Source organism: Mesoplodon densirostris, chromosome 3 (assembly GCF_025265405.1).
Source record: "Mesoplodon densirostris isolate mMesDen1 chromosome 3, mMesDen1 primary haplotype, whole genome shotgun sequence".
In the NCBI taxonomy this organism is placed as follows: domain Eukaryota; kingdom Metazoa; phylum Chordata; class Mammalia; order Artiodactyla; family Ziphiidae; genus Mesoplodon; species Mesoplodon densirostris.
Window position 1 is genome coordinate 94604881 of NC_082663.1, and position 15166 is coordinate 94620046.

Consider the following 15166-nt stretch of genomic DNA (forward strand, 5'->3'; position numbering starts at 1 on the left):
TAACTTAGTTTTGTAAGTCCACCCCCCCTTTCCTTTTGATTGTTATAATGGAAAACATTGCTTTCAGTGATTAGAAGTAAAATGTTGATGGGAAATTTAAAAGACATTACGATCCTTTATATCTTTTTTCTCTTGGCAAAGCAATTTAATTAGGAAATAATCTTGTCCTCTAACATCTGACAATTACCATAAAATTATATCCCATTTGGTTGGCAACGAAACCAGTTTGTTCGAATTTGTAGCAAAATTTTGAGCTTTTACATTACTGTGAAAAGCCAGTCAGATTTTAAATTAGAAAGATGAGGCTTAAAAAAATCAGAAATGCAAAGAACCAATTTTAAAACGCAATCTCCAATTTTCAGAAGTATGATTTCAGTGGGGCTGAGAGTGGGGAACCTACTAAATCCTTCAGGGAAGGAGAAGGGAGCACCTGGGGAGGGTGCTGATCACATCAGAGCTCAGCTCTTGCTGCCTGTGCACGCGTGTGACTGTGTGCACGCACGCGTGTGTGTGTATGTGTGTGCCTGCGTGTGTGCGCGCGCGCAGCCACAGGGCCGCTGGGGTGCTCGGGCCGCGGGCTTCCTCGCGGCCGGGAGCGGGGCGCGCGTCCCCGGCTGGGCAGACCCGGGTCGTGCGCAAACGCATGCAACGCCGGCTCTTTGTGTGTCTGTGTGGCTCCGCGCCGCCGCGGGCACCATTTTCTGCTCCGCTCGGGACAGGCACATAAAAGGGAAGGCGGCTGCCGCCCGTCGCCGTCCTCTTTCCCTCAGATGCCCTCTGCTGCAGGTTTATTATTACAGTACGGGCCGCGCCGCCTCTCCCCGCGGCCTTGGCCAGCCGCCGGGCTATGCAGCGCCCTGGCCGCCTTCACGCTTGGCTCGCCCCCAAACCGCCTCCTCCGCCTCCTTATTTGTCTGAAAAGCAACCGCACGTCGAGGCGAAGAAGCCCGCCGGGGCAACAGAGGCCGGGCCGGCGTGAGTGCGCGCCGCGCTGCGGGGGGCGGGGCCGGGGCGGCGCGCCTGTCTGCGGGCCCCTTTGTCCCCCAGGCCCGGGCCAGCGCAGTGGGGGCAGTGGGGTGTCCGGGGTGCCGAGGGCCGGGGCGCGCGCTCGTTGGCCGCTCGCCGACCGGGCCCCGAGTCGCCGATTCCTGCCGAGTAAGCAGTCTGGCTCCGCCGCGGCAGCACAGTGGCAGCAAGGCTGGGGCGCTGGCGCCGCACCAGCCCATCAGAATTAGCTCATTGTTCACTAGCACACTAGCAGCAGAGAGAGGGAGAGAGAGAGGGAGAGAGAGAGAGAGAGAGAAAGAAACTGACTCTTAGAGAAAGAGACACACACTCTTGGAGAGAGAGAGAGCGCGAGGCAGGGAGACCTTCCCCTCCTTTTTCCAAGGCTGCACTTCTTGGAAGTGAAGCTGGTTTGGGTTTTGTTTCCCTTACCCCTCCTCCCTCCTCTTCCTCCACCCCTTTTCCCTCCCCCTGCCCCCTCTCCCCATCCCCCAGCTGTCTTTCTAGCATGATACCCTTTTTCATCCACATTTGTGTTTCAGGTGTAGAGAGGAGAGAGTGAACAGGGAGCGGGGCTTTTGTCTGTAAGTATATGCCATTCCCATCCCCGGCCGGGAGCGCTGCTTTCTCTTTTGTGTCGATTTCTTGCCGTTGCTCTTAGCTGGACCCTTCAACCCTGCAGAGTTCATGCTTCTTCCCTCTTAATTTTAAAGAGCTGAAGCGTGTACTTGGAGAAATTCTGGCATTTTGGGTCCTACTGCATTAAGGCTGGAATTTAACTTGGGCTTTTTTAAAAAAAATGCACAAGTTAAGAGGGAGAATTCTTTTGCGAAGGGGTGGGGTTTTTTGCTTGTTGGTGTGGTTAATTTTTGTTCTTCTTGCTCATAAAGCATTGTTAGGAACTGTTTTGTTTCTTTTCATGAGATGCACTTTGGTGCATGCAAGCCTCCCCCCACCCCCGCGCCTTTTATAAAATGAATTTGTGTCCCTCCATCCTTAGACTTTATTACTCTTTCAAAGCTTCTGTCGCCTCCTGGGGTCTTTCCAGGCATTCGATCTTGCAACACTTTTTTTTCCTGCATTTTCTTATAAAGCAGTTGAACTTCAGGGGAGGGAGGGCTTAAAAATAACTGACTGCTTTTTGCTTGATGATGATAATAATCTGATTTACATTTATATGTATCTGTAATACCATTATAGGAAAACTCGAAGAGCTTAAGATACCCTGAGAACTTTTAGTTCCTCCATTCATTTTAATTTTTGTCTTAACTTATGTTAACAAAAGAACTGTGTTCTGATGACACAAAGGTTGAAAGGAAAATCACTGCAGCATGTACATTAATGTTTATTTGGTTTAGGGAGAAGGGCATAATGGTGTATATTCCTGACTTTTCCCCCTCAGTGTAGTTTTTTTTTTTAAGCACGGAAGGTTATGTAATGCAGTGCCATTTCCAAAAATATCCACTCTGAGGCATTACACTACGCGGTGGAAGGCTGATTCCTATTCTGCTGTCTTGATTGCAAATATACTGCCAGTAGTATGTCTGGGAACAAAGAGCAGCCAGAAAACAATCTATTTTTATCACTTGGTTCTACTTTTAAGTTTGAACTCCTGCAATTTAAAGATGAACCCAACACTAAGAATAGCCCAGGACTCTGGGAAGCTAGGTACCAGGGATTCCTTTGTCCCCTATTTAAGCCTACAGACCGATTGAAAAGCTCTTTCAGAAGCCCCAGTGGTGACAATAATTTGCATGTAACTTAGCTTAACCACAGAAAATGGTTATTTGTCTGTAGCCTCTAAACAGGCTTTCTCATTTGCTGACCTGTGGTGGGGCAATTTGTCTACTGTATTTAAACATATTTTGCAGGTTGGTTGGTCTCCTTGGACTGAAGAGAGGGAGGGTGCAAGGCCAAGACTGTTAAGGATTCTCAAAATGGTAAGCATTGGTCATCAGAGGAGATTCTCAGTTGCTTCTTATCAGTCTTTATTCCATATAAATATCAACCACCCACCTTCATCCTGCCTGAACCCTCCATTGTTCCTACCCCATCTGACCTTTCAAAGGTTCTGTCTCTAGCCTGGAGAGCTTTGCAGTACAGCAATTTATATGAACTGGATGTAGTGAATTAGGGATTAGGTCTTTTGATTTTCAATCATTTTGAATAGAAAACTGAAATTCCTCTTTCAGAAGTGACGATTTATTTAACTCCAACAACAGAAACCATTCTGTTCTTTAAGAAGAGTGATATGTTGTGACATGCGTGGAAGAGGGGGCGGCAGTAGGGCTCAAACAAAGCAATGAGTCTTCTATTAGAGATAGCCAGAACTTATCCTCAAAAGTAGGAGTCTGTGTCCAGCTAATCCAACAGCTACAGAATCTGCTGTCTTTAAAAGCAATATATACATAGAGCATGGACTTTTATATTAATACACTGTCTGTTTTATCTCAAACATAATTAGTGTTTTTTTGTTGTTGATTTATAACTTCATTTATGAGAGATATCTGCTCAGTTTTAGAAGGTAAGCATGTTATCCTCTAAATGAAAGTGTAACTATTTCTGACAAGCATTATGATCCACAGAGGAGGCAGTTAAGTGTTTGATGACTGATTAAAGAAATAGATGAAATACACATTAAAAACAGTTGAATAAGTGTATTAATTTTCTTTGAAAAATTTCCTTTATGGAAATAAAGTTGAACTGAAAAATAGAACAGAAATGTCATGAAACTTTTCACTTAAGTACAGCATGTCCTACTGCAGATGTTTATGCTCTTTAAAACACCTCTTTGCCACTTAGAGTGTGTGATTTCCAAATTTAGTTTTCATTTTTTCTTTTAAACGAGGGAGGAATTTAATGAATCAAAATTGAATCCGATGTACTTGATGTTTTCTTTGAGAACAATCCAAGTATAAGCTTCCAACGAGAAAAATGAATCAGAAGCTGTTAAATGAATTCTGTTTGAATTCTGTTAATAAGTAAGCTCTTATTTTTTGTGTATGCCTCACCTGTCATTTCAACAGGTGGGTGTCAAAGCACCTAATCAAATAGATCTTGTTTGGACATAGATTGATAATGACCAAATTGAGGAACTTAAGGTAGGAGGCAAAAGGGATGAACAGAAAACTAAACTAATCAGTAGGTTTTGTGCAAATGGTTCCTAACTCCATATTAAATTCCTAACTAGCCATTGTCATAGAGTTCTAGGATGGTAATAAACTAAACTGCTACAAAGTATTTTTGTTTATTTAATTATCTTTTACTGTGACTGGCCACATCATCTTGTCTTGTAGCTCTTTATCCCAGAACCTTACCCTTTGTGTCACCATAGATAGACCATGAAGTTTCATGTGTGTTGTGATATGTCAGGTGACCAGTTTGGTTGAACATCAATTTGACCACTGACTCTGCCAAAACTAGCCCTATAGATCAGGCTCAAAGAGTAAATATCATGTTTCCATAGTAGTGAGCGGAGTGAGCTTTGTGGAAGGCAAGCATGTGTGCCAAAGCCGAGAATGAAAGTTGGAACGATTTGCATGCTGAAGAGCAAATTCAAGTTATTACTACATGTGTCACTTTCTTACAATTGTCGTTTATGTATGGTGGCAGAATGAGAAGTCACAATTTGTTGCTCTTGGAAGGATTTTGAGTCATGGAAAAATTCTCACAACTTTTTGGTGATCCTTTCATCAAGATGTCAGTCCCTTTTGGCACAAGCCCATTGCCTGAAATGAAACCACCGACAGTTATTGTCCGTGGGTGATTCCAAGTAACTTTCTAGCAATTCTCTTATTCCAGGAGGTCTGAGGTCTTCAAAGTCTTTTCACATTCTAATGTAAAAAAAAAAAGTTTCTATTGTGTTTTTTTTAAAACTGATATTAGAGGGGTCTTATACCTCCTTTTCTCCTTTTTGGAAAAATGAAGTTATTTTCTTTCCTTGATTAAAACAGATTACTTTGCTGATCTCTGTAACTGGCTTTTTAAAGACTTAGCCCGTATACAATAGAAATTAGTACTAGAGAAGCAATAGAGTTAACACCTGGCCACCTCTAGAAAATATACAAACATGCCTTTTCTGTTAAATGTGTACTTCCATTTACATAATTTAAAACATTAAAGAGGATCTAATTTCAATGTATTTGACCTGCTTAGTAAAGGGCCTATTCCAAATACAAATTTATACTCAACTCATTCCAGAGTAAGAAATTAACTAGTAGACTCCAGAATTCAAAACAGAGTGATTCAATATTTAGACATTTGACATACCCTAAAGTGATGTTTCACAACGATAATTTGAAGGCACTAAAGAATACTAATGTGCCTTTTGCATTATCAAAAAAATACAACTGCTTTGTTAACAGTACAAGGCGTTAATCACATTGTATTCTGTGTAGGGGACCCTTTGGGCACAACTCCAGGGGGCACCATTTACATAGACTACAGTTCATCTGGGGTTGTGCATTTTTGGAGGACTGTTAAAAGTTTTAATTTTGACTGTGGTTTGCCTTATCTTAGTTTTCTAGAATGTTTTTTTTAATAACTCATCCCTCAGTTTTCTAGTAAGCATACCTTTTTCTAGTCCCCCCACCACCCCCTTCTCTGCAATTAACAAAGATATTGTGAGTCTGGAGAAATCTTCAGCATTTCTTTAATTTATATTTGGCTTTTTGTTAAATTTAATTTCTAAGATTATATTTTATATGGGTCCTTGGTTTTACTTAGCTGTTTTATTTTAAAGGTACTTGCTTCAGGTACATCACTGAGAAGAAAATACTTCAGAATGAGTAGATGGGTCTTATTGAATAGTTTGAAAAACTAAATTATTTAATTCAATGTCAAGAGTAAGTCCTTATTTTCAACATGACTACCCTCTGTGCTGTAAACTTGCCTCCAAGTATGGATGTGCCATAGATTCACAGTGGCATAAGCATGGGCTCATTATGTTTTAACAGAGACCTAGGAATTGGAACAATTTTAGATTCTCTCTAAGACCGATGCTGAGCTTTTCAAAAAGATGAGTTGACTCCATTGTACCGTTCATAGAGCTCTGCTTTCTGTACAGTCTGTGAAGTGGCATTCATGGGCTTACAAGGAGACTCTTTCAATAATCTCTCCATTAACATAAGGTTTCCTTGTTTAAAGAAAAATACAAAGATTGCGGAGGGATGAGGTCCTGTTGGTAGCTGTGCCGTTGGGTTTTGGAATGTAAATTTACAAGTTGCTTAGTGATTCTTGATTGTGGAGATGCTGAAAAGTACCTAGGAGGGTAATTTTAGATGGTACTATCTTCTCTTTCACCAGGCCTTCTAGCACACTGTGAGGGGAGAATTGGGAATTGTTTGGGGAATGAGGACAGTAGGGATGGTCTATCTGGGTTTAGCCCCAGTCCTGCTTCCTCTTGAACTAAATAGATATTTCAGGCAGGAGAAGATATTTAGGCAGAAATCTTGGAATAAACAGTTATTTAAAGTACCATTCTATTTTTTTGTTTGTTTGTTTCTTCTATTTTAACCTGATGCAATTCTTAAAAACTGGCATGTAAATCAGATCTTCATAAATACACTGAAGGAATTCACTTTATTTTAAACCCTAAGATGAATACTTTAAAATCAGAAAATACACTTCTAAAATATGAATACTTTAGTAAGCCAAATGAGTAACCTCCAGATGATGAGTCTTATACATCGTGTTCACTTACATTGGACTGACTGGGAGCCTTGGAGTGAAGTACTGTGGCCTCCTTGCTCTCGCACATATTTTTTTTGTTTTGTTTTGGTTTTTTTGTACATATTTTTTTAAATGCTGTTTCTGGCTGGAAAGTCTTTTAAGGTCTTATTCTCACAACCAAAGTGAAATGGAGGGTTGAGATAATTATCTGAATAATTATGCTTAAAACAAAAAAAAAAGTTGATTTTTGTCTGATTCATCTTGGCTATTCAAAATGTTGCTGGAGTGAGGTAGGAGTGGGAGGGATTTGCCTGAATTATCTGAATAATTCCTTTGTTATATAGGAAAAGACTAGCAATAAGGAAGTCTTACCAGCAAGTCCAATTTGAATATACCAGAAAATATATTGCATGTACATGGACTGTGTCATCTTAGTTGATCAAGATACTTTTTAAAAATTCTAATTTTAAAACACTCCTTTGCTTTGTACTGGAAAACAGGTTAACTATAAATCTCAACCCACAGCTGTAGAAATTACGGTTACTAAAAATATTACTTATTGGTTCTATATTTATCTGAAATGGGTATTTCTGGACATATTTTGCACCTAAGGACAGCTTCAAGAATCTCTCATCTCAGTGGTTTAAAAAAACAGCAGTGATCCTGAAACTGATCTATTAGTGCATGACAGTATTAGCAGCTCTAATGGTTTGGGACTTAAGCATTAGCATGGCTCTCAACTAAATTCTAAATATCAATTCAGTTATTAGTAGCAATGACATGGTATTAACCTAGTGTAACACTAGATTATACTCTCCTGCATTACTTGTTAGTTGGATCACATACATTTCTTTCACTGACCAGCTAAATTATAGGCTCCCAGAGGGTTTATAAACTTCATATACAGTGCTTAATAAAGTATTAAATATATGTTAGAAGCTCAGTAAATATTTGGTCTATACATGCTAATATCTGAAAGTTGGACTTTCAAAAAATTCATCATTAATGACTTAATCTTGTTTAGTTTTGGTGGACTAGAAGTAATTTGTATCCTTCCATTCTTCTAAAGAGCTAGGAAGTTGAAGTGAGTGTAATTTTAGTTTCCACAGCAAATTATTTTCCTTTTTTTTTAATGTACCTCAATGGCATATTGATTTTTTTTAATAAATTTATTTTATTTTAGTTTTTTGGCCACATTGGGTCTTCACTGCTGCAGGTGGGCTTTCTCTAGTTGCAGTGAGCGGGAGCTACTCTTTGTTGCGGTGCGCAGGCTTCTCACTGCAGTGGCTTCTCTTGTTGTGGAGCATGGGCTCTAGGCACGCGGACTTCAGTAGTTGTGGCACACAGGCTCAGTAGTTGTGGCTCGTGGGCTCTAGAACACAGGCTCAGTAGTTGTGGCGCATGGGCTTAGTTGCTCCGCGGCATGTGGGATCTTCCCAGACTGGGGCTTGAACCTGTGTCCCCTGCATTAGCAGGCGGATTCTTAACCACTGCACCACCAGGGAAATCATCCATTATTTATTAACAGGAGAAAAGAATTGTGCTTAAGCCATAAAGCCACTTGCCAAAAATGAATGGCTTGCAATTGCTCACCTTTGCCGGTGTTTAGAGCCACACTCTGAACAACCCGGTACGATGCTAGCTCTCTAGGTTTGATCCAGCTGTGGTACTCAAAACTCACAGTAGCTTCTCCTGGAATCCTAAAAATCCCCTCTGGGATCCAGGAGGACCTTTGCTCCCAGTATTGGAACTTTAAAGCCTTTACTTATTTCCAGTATAATCTCATTCTGTGATATTCTGAAAATGGTCCCAAGAAAACAAAGATGCCATGTCTGAAAGTACTGAAGAAAATGAGAAGAGATAGCAGTAGGGTTATGCATATATTCCCATGTCAGCTGAACAAGTTTTTTTTTTTTTTTTTGAGTATTTTCTTTGTGCTTAGTTCTTTGCATTATGGAAAGTGCACAGTTGGCCAGTGCCCTCAGTGGATTTATATTTTAGTTGTGGCAAGAAGACTAATATGCATGACAAATTTAAACATTGTCTTGCAGTATAATCTAGTGCTAAATTGTAAGATGCAGAAGAGTGGTATTATTGGGGACTGGGGATTATAGGCGAAAACTTTTTTTTAAGGAGGTAGAAATTCAGCTAGACCCAGAGATGACAAATGTATGGCATGTGTGCCACCACTGACTCCTGCTATATACCTGTGGCAGACATCGCTAATCGGTGTCTTGACGCTCATTATTATTATTCACCCTGAATATGATTTCCAAATCCTCACAATCTTGTTCTGTTAACAACTGATTGGAGTCGGCACAAAATTTGAAACCTAGAAGCTCCTTGAGAGCAGGTACTATGCCTTCTTAAGATTTTTAGGGCTTAGCATCACTCCTTAACAAATATTGAGTGAATGAAGAATTAAGAATATTCCGGTAGATTTAGTTGAGAGAAAAGCATATTTCTCATAAAAGTAAAGTATGCTTACAGGAGTGAGCGTAATGCGTTTTTACTACAGTAGGGAACGTCCTCCTTCCTGTTTAGGGCCTCTGTGCTCTCAAAGACAGACCTCACACACTCGACCTAGAGGTTGAGGACTTAATGTGCTGAGCCAGAGGAAGCCACTGAGCGGGCATCTTGGAGATGGCCCGAGGCTCTCCCTCAGGTTCCAGCCTGCCTCAGGTTCTTGGCGTTTTGATTGTGCCCAACAGAAAAGGGCACACACACTCCCTCACATACACCTTCTGATCGATTGTCAGCCTAATTTACTGCTGCCTGTCACTGTGTTTGGGTCAGGGTGGAGTGGTGGAAGAGAAAGACGCTCCCTAGCTGGAAGGAATTGGGAAGGGAGCACACGTTTAATCTCTTTCTTGGGAGAAGGTGGCAGCACCTTCTCTGGTAAATGCCAGAGGGTTCGTCAGTGTCCACTTGGCCAGAGAGGGTGTTGCTGCCATGCCAGCTGCATGAAAGGAGGCCCCATGCGTCCCTTCTGTGAGGCTAACTGGGTGTAGCCATGTGCTAATCAGTTGTAACCACACGCACCCAGCTGGTTCTCTCTCTCTCCTTCTTCCTGATTAGCCAGATGTACGTATTCAAAGTTCAAGCCAACACTTACATCACCATAATAAAATTGTTTACAATTTGAGGCCTACAGGCTGTTACTAATTTAGTCAGTAGTCTAGTGACCATAAGGGAATCTTGTCACATGATACACAGAAGTTGGCGAAAGCCAAGACCAAGAAGGATTTTTCTGGAATCTCTTCTGGAAACAGCACAGACTCAGAAGGCATCAGCTGCAAGCTTTTCAATATGAAATGATTTTACCGGCTCCTTTGGCCCCTTCAGATGAGGTTGGACTCATCCCCTAAGTCTCTCAGTAAGTGACATAGGTAAGCACTGTTCCTTGAATTCCTTAAGCCATACTCCCACCTCATACTTTCAAGTATTTTTTTTTCAACTTGGGTGTTTAAACCTTCATAAGTTTAATTTCTGTGTCTGGGTAACCATGCCAGGAACTATGTGAACTCATCTTTTATTTCTAGCTACTATAGCATATATTTTCTTAGAGGGACCAGGCCACTTGTTATTCTGAACATGCCCCAGGAGGCCCTCCCTCTGTGCCTTTGCTTACTCAGTCCTAGAAAGAATGCTCCTCCTGACAAAATAAAGCTCTTCTTCCAGACTGCATTTAAATGACAACTCCTCCACGAAACTCACCCCAGGACATCCAGCAGGAATGATCTCATGCTCCTCTGTACACTCATCACACAACAGTCTACTTGTAGCTGGCTTCTTTCTGCATGCTTTTCTACCCTCCAAGATTGTAAACTTGAAACACGAACACTGACCACTAGTAAGTGAACATCAGGCCTCTTTTTATGATAGCAGTTGAGGCTGTGATGCCTCATTTTTTTCCCTTTCCTCTACCAGGATGGTGAGTTCAGATGTGGGAAAGTTTCATCATTGAGAGGGAACTCTAGAACAGCTAGTGAAGTTGATTGGCATTCTTTTCCTACAAAGTAGAAGGAACCCCTAACCTTCATGGACGTTAGAATAGATTGCACCTCCATGAACCACTCTGACCACTGCTCCAGTACCTGTGTAGGAACTGGCACATTCTTAGTAATCGATAAATGTCTGTGGAATAAATGAATGAGTCAGAGCTCAGGGATACATGGAGATCTGTTATTTCTGGGCGGAACCGGGTGGTTCACCTTGAGATTTACAACTAGTAATAGCTCAACACTTTGCAGGGTCGCGACAGTGCAGATTGTAGAATGTATGACCCAGGAAATGAGATCACCATGGACAGGTGATGAATTTGCTGCTGAAAACCCCTCTCATTGAATAAAGAAGGCTCAGTGTGTGTTAGGGAGGTAAAAGGAGAGAGTTAAGTGAAGTCTAAGCACAATACAAAACCAGCTCTGTAGTTCTGTGCTCCCTTCCTGTACACTTCTTTAGACAGAAGAGGCCCTGAAAGTGTCCAGAAGGTTAGTTCAGTATGGTCTGCTGGAAGAGGACTCTCATCTTTAGGGTGGAGTCACACATCCATCCAGAACACTGGCTGTGGGGTGCCCTTGTGCTCCAGGTTATCAATGGTGTTTTGCCAGTGGTCCCAGTTTGCCTCTCAGCAGTCTGACTAAGGCATTCATGACGGTAGAGCATCATCTGCTCTGGTTTCACAAGGTAATGAAATCTTCATAAGTGAAATGATTGCCTCTTATTACCTTAGGATGGTTTCCAGTCTAAGCTTTGTGCCTGAAAAGTGTTAGGATTATCTAGCTGGAAGTATTTTTAAACCCTTGATTTTACACTATCCTTGTTTATCCTCACTTTCATAGACTAAAATACAAACATAATTCCTGTTTGAAAAGGAGAAGGAGAAGATATTTAAGAGAATGTGCTCGATGAAAGGAAGGTCTCTTGGCCCCGTTTAAGCTGAAATTGGGAACCAGAGCCATTGACTGGAAAGAAAGGGAGAATGGCTGAATAGTTGTTGCCAGTGAAAATATGAGCCAGAGACTCATACCAATAGGCAATTAAAACAAGAGGGAGATTCATAACGTGCACAGAAGTTTTGGTGTCGTTGCCCGGTTCTAGCTCTTCTCCCTTCTCCACTCCAGCCCTTACTCAGATCACCATCACACACCAGTGTCCTTTGATTACTGGGGCAGGTAACAGCCTTCCTGTCTGAATTGTGTTTGATACAATTCCAGCAGGGAAAAATACTGCAGTCCAGTGGCTGAACAGGGAGAAATCTACAAAAGTTGTGTTTAAAATGGGTCCAGACATTTTGAGGTCACTTTTATTGGATAAAGTCAGTGTCGGATATAGAACCCATTCTTGGACAGGAAAGAGTAGAAATTAGGAGAAGATACTGCGTGTTTGGCAGCCAGCGTTCAGAACTGTCAAGGAAAAACTAGCGTCTGTAGTTAGATGAATAAAACTTACTGACTAAGATACTTATAAACATGACCCAAGGAAGGGATTGTTATCAAGTACTTTACTAAGAAGGACTGTTTCGTGTCCTTCATTGTCGTCATAGTGAAAGTTACCAAAAGGCTTACTGAGACCATGAGGGGAGAGTCTGTTCTTGTGCACCTTTGCCAGGCGGTTGCTGAACCTGCGTGCACTGTTGTGCCATGTGGGTTTGGCAGCACATGGTTGAACATTTAGCCTAGTGCCTGCTGCGTTGTAGGGACTCAGTTAACACTGGCTGAGAGAATGGATACTGGGCAGGGAATGGATCCACTGTTTGAAAGATGCGATCTCATGTACTTTCTGTGGTTGCATGGCTAAGAGAATTAGAATTTGAAAAGATGAATTCATTAACTAGCCCTCTCCTTTCCTGAATAGATATCCAGGATTTGGTGGCTTAGCTCTAAAAGACTTTTTTGAGAGAAAAAAAAAAAAGGGTTTTCTTTGCTACTTTGGCACTTCCAGCCCAAGGTAATGGGACATTTTCTTTGATAATATGTTCATTCTCTAGAGCTGAAGGCTACCTACTAAATATTAAATGCTTCACAGAAAGTAAGTACTTGGTAACTATTTCTTGATTTATTGATTGGATAATCAATTAATATATCTACTCAACCACTTCAGTTAATAGAGCATCAAAAATTCTGCCCACATCTTCTTGGAGTCCTTCTCATCTTTGTAATTTTGATCTTTAGTCACCTGGATTTGACTGTTTCCAAAGCCTAGATGCTATGGACCGCAACTAAGGCTCCATTTCATGGTGCCCTGTGGAGACTTAGGTCTAATTATGCATCACAGAATGCCTCTGGCCTTTGGATATTTTGTTCACTTCTTGATAATAGAATCTTAAATTGTTCTGATCTTGTTATCAAGGTCTGGGAGTCAAGTCTCCATATCTTTTCATTTCATCTTCATTAAGCCTATGCTTTTTTTTTTCATGAGGACCCCTTTTGAAACTTTAATTTTCTTTTACAGGATTAATTGTCTACACTGTCACAATCAATTCAATCAGAAATTCAATTAAATTTTTTTGGCATCATATAAACAATTCATCCGATAGTTAATGTGAATTTTTACCAATTTGATCAGTATTCTTATGTTGTTCAGACAAACCCAGAGGGGCACTATGTCTTTGACTGATTGAATACGGTACTCTGCCTGTAGTCTGAGGATCAGATACTACTTTCCTTGTTATTTTCTATTTGTTACCTTCATGATAGTAATAACTAATAATTGGCTTGTTCCCTGATCTCTATTTTTCCATTTTTCTGTCTTTAGTACTGACTGCATTTCTACTACGTTGATTAAAAGTTTCCAAATGGAATCAGGTTACATTTTTTTTTCTTTCTGAATTACCATTCTTAGTAGTTTCCACACTGCCTCTCTGGTCTAATAAGTGTTTATTTTCTTCCTCTTCAATTAGGATTACTTTATATTTATATGTAGTGTATGGTTTGTATATCTGCATATCATTGGTAAAGATAAGAGTTTAATTCTCCTTTGACTAAACAGTTTGTTCTGAAATTGAAATTTTGAAAAGCAAAGTTACAGTGAACATGATTTCAAAGGCATCTGATGAAAGAAAAATATTCTGAATTAGACTGTCCGTTACTAAGCCATCAGAGAAGAAGTCATTTGAGAGTTCATTTAGGGGTCATATGAAAACCATTTGGTTTCTCAGCAAATGCCCTTTGTAATTAGCTGCAGTGTTTGCTAGATATTTGTATTGTGCTGAACATTTCCTTCCAGGGAAAACTGAAAAAAGACAAAACTGCGGTGACGAGTGTTGCTTGGGTTTAATTAGATCCGCAGCCCTCATGTAGCCAAGTGAGAGTTGCTGCTCTAAGAGTAGTCTTTCCCAACTACTGTAGTGACACGTGGATGAGCACACCCTCTGTGCCCTCAGACAGTGCTGATTTTTTTAGGTAAGTTATTTTTGAGGGCAGCTATTTATCAGAAACACAGCTGGCAGAGTAACAAATATTTCTGAGAAAACTACTCTTGATAGTAGGTGTCAGAAATTTATCTAAATTTCATCACAAGGGCACTAAGTGGAGATGCTCAGCACCTACTTGGGGGTTGAAAACAGGCCCCAGCTCTCAGGGGCCTCATGACGCCACTGCAGGTAGCTCTGGGGAAATAGCAGAGAAGATCGATATTGAGAGACCGTGTTCTCTGAGAAGAGAGGCTGGGTTTGCATGCTGTCTTCTCCATTTCTTGGGTATGTGATCTTGGGCAGGCTCCCTGACTGCTCCCCATCAGCATTCTCATCTGTCAGACTGTGAGGGTGATGATAATAACAGCTACCCCAGATCCACTTAGTCCTTGTGTGCTGGACCCTGTTGCCATGGCTTTACAGGTATTGATGCACTTCGTCCTTGCAACAGCACCCTGAGGATTAAATGAGTGTGCCTGGAAAACATGCCTAAAATTTAAAAAAAAAATTATAATGACCTCTAGTATGCATTGCCATGGAAAACTCTGGGTCTCCAAATTTACATACTCTGCCCGTGTGGGTTCCAACGACCCTCATGCATTGCTCGCAGTTCTCTTCCTTTGGAGTAGTATAGTTTTGCTGATTGGTTTGCAATGGAAGAAGGACTGAGGGGGAAAAGCCCAAAAGATGTCAATATCAATTTATTCTGTTGTCGCAGAATGCAGTCAGGACTTGGAATGAAGTTCTGAGTTTCCAAAGCTGGCTTTTTCGCGTCAGTTGGAATATGTGATCCCTTTCCCAGGGAATTTAGCCTCCTAATTTGGCATTCCTTTTGCAGTTATCTTCACAACTCTTGAGGTGTTTGTTGGGTGACTCCAAGTACTGAAACACCTTGTCGATTTGGGTTGGTGGCCGCCCCCATAGGTCTTCTCTGCTTCCCATGGTACTGCCTGACTGAGCCTTTGTCAGGGAGAAGACTTCTACTGAATCAGACCAGGCTGTACTCAATGGGGCTGAAAATCCAGGTGGTGTACAGGGGCACATCCATCCTAACCTTATTCTATTCCTCTTGTACTT

The 15166-nt window shown here is 41.3% G+C and overlaps 1 protein-coding gene across 3 annotated transcripts in view; it reads left to right on the forward strand.

Annotated features, from left to right (window-relative positions):
• Nucleotides 1-1054: 1054 nt before the first annotated feature.
• Nucleotides 1055-15166, forward strand: part of NREP (neuronal regeneration related protein) — a 29180-nt gene continuing 15068 nt past the window's right edge. Inside the window, exons 1-3 of one of the 3 annotated variants that reach the window (XM_060091851.1) lie at nucleotides 1055-1155; nucleotides 1548-1589; nucleotides 2877-2945. In XM_060091851.1, coding sequence (XP_059947834.1) covers nucleotides 2943-2945 — 3 coding nt within the window. In that variant the 5' untranslated portion in view covers nucleotides 1055-1155; nucleotides 1548-1589; nucleotides 2877-2942. Of the gene's footprint in view, nucleotides 1156-1362; nucleotides 1416-1547; nucleotides 1590-2876; nucleotides 2946-15166 lie in introns of those variants that run through there. The other 2 variants (XM_060091852.1, XM_060091853.1) reach the window with 2 other exon arrangements.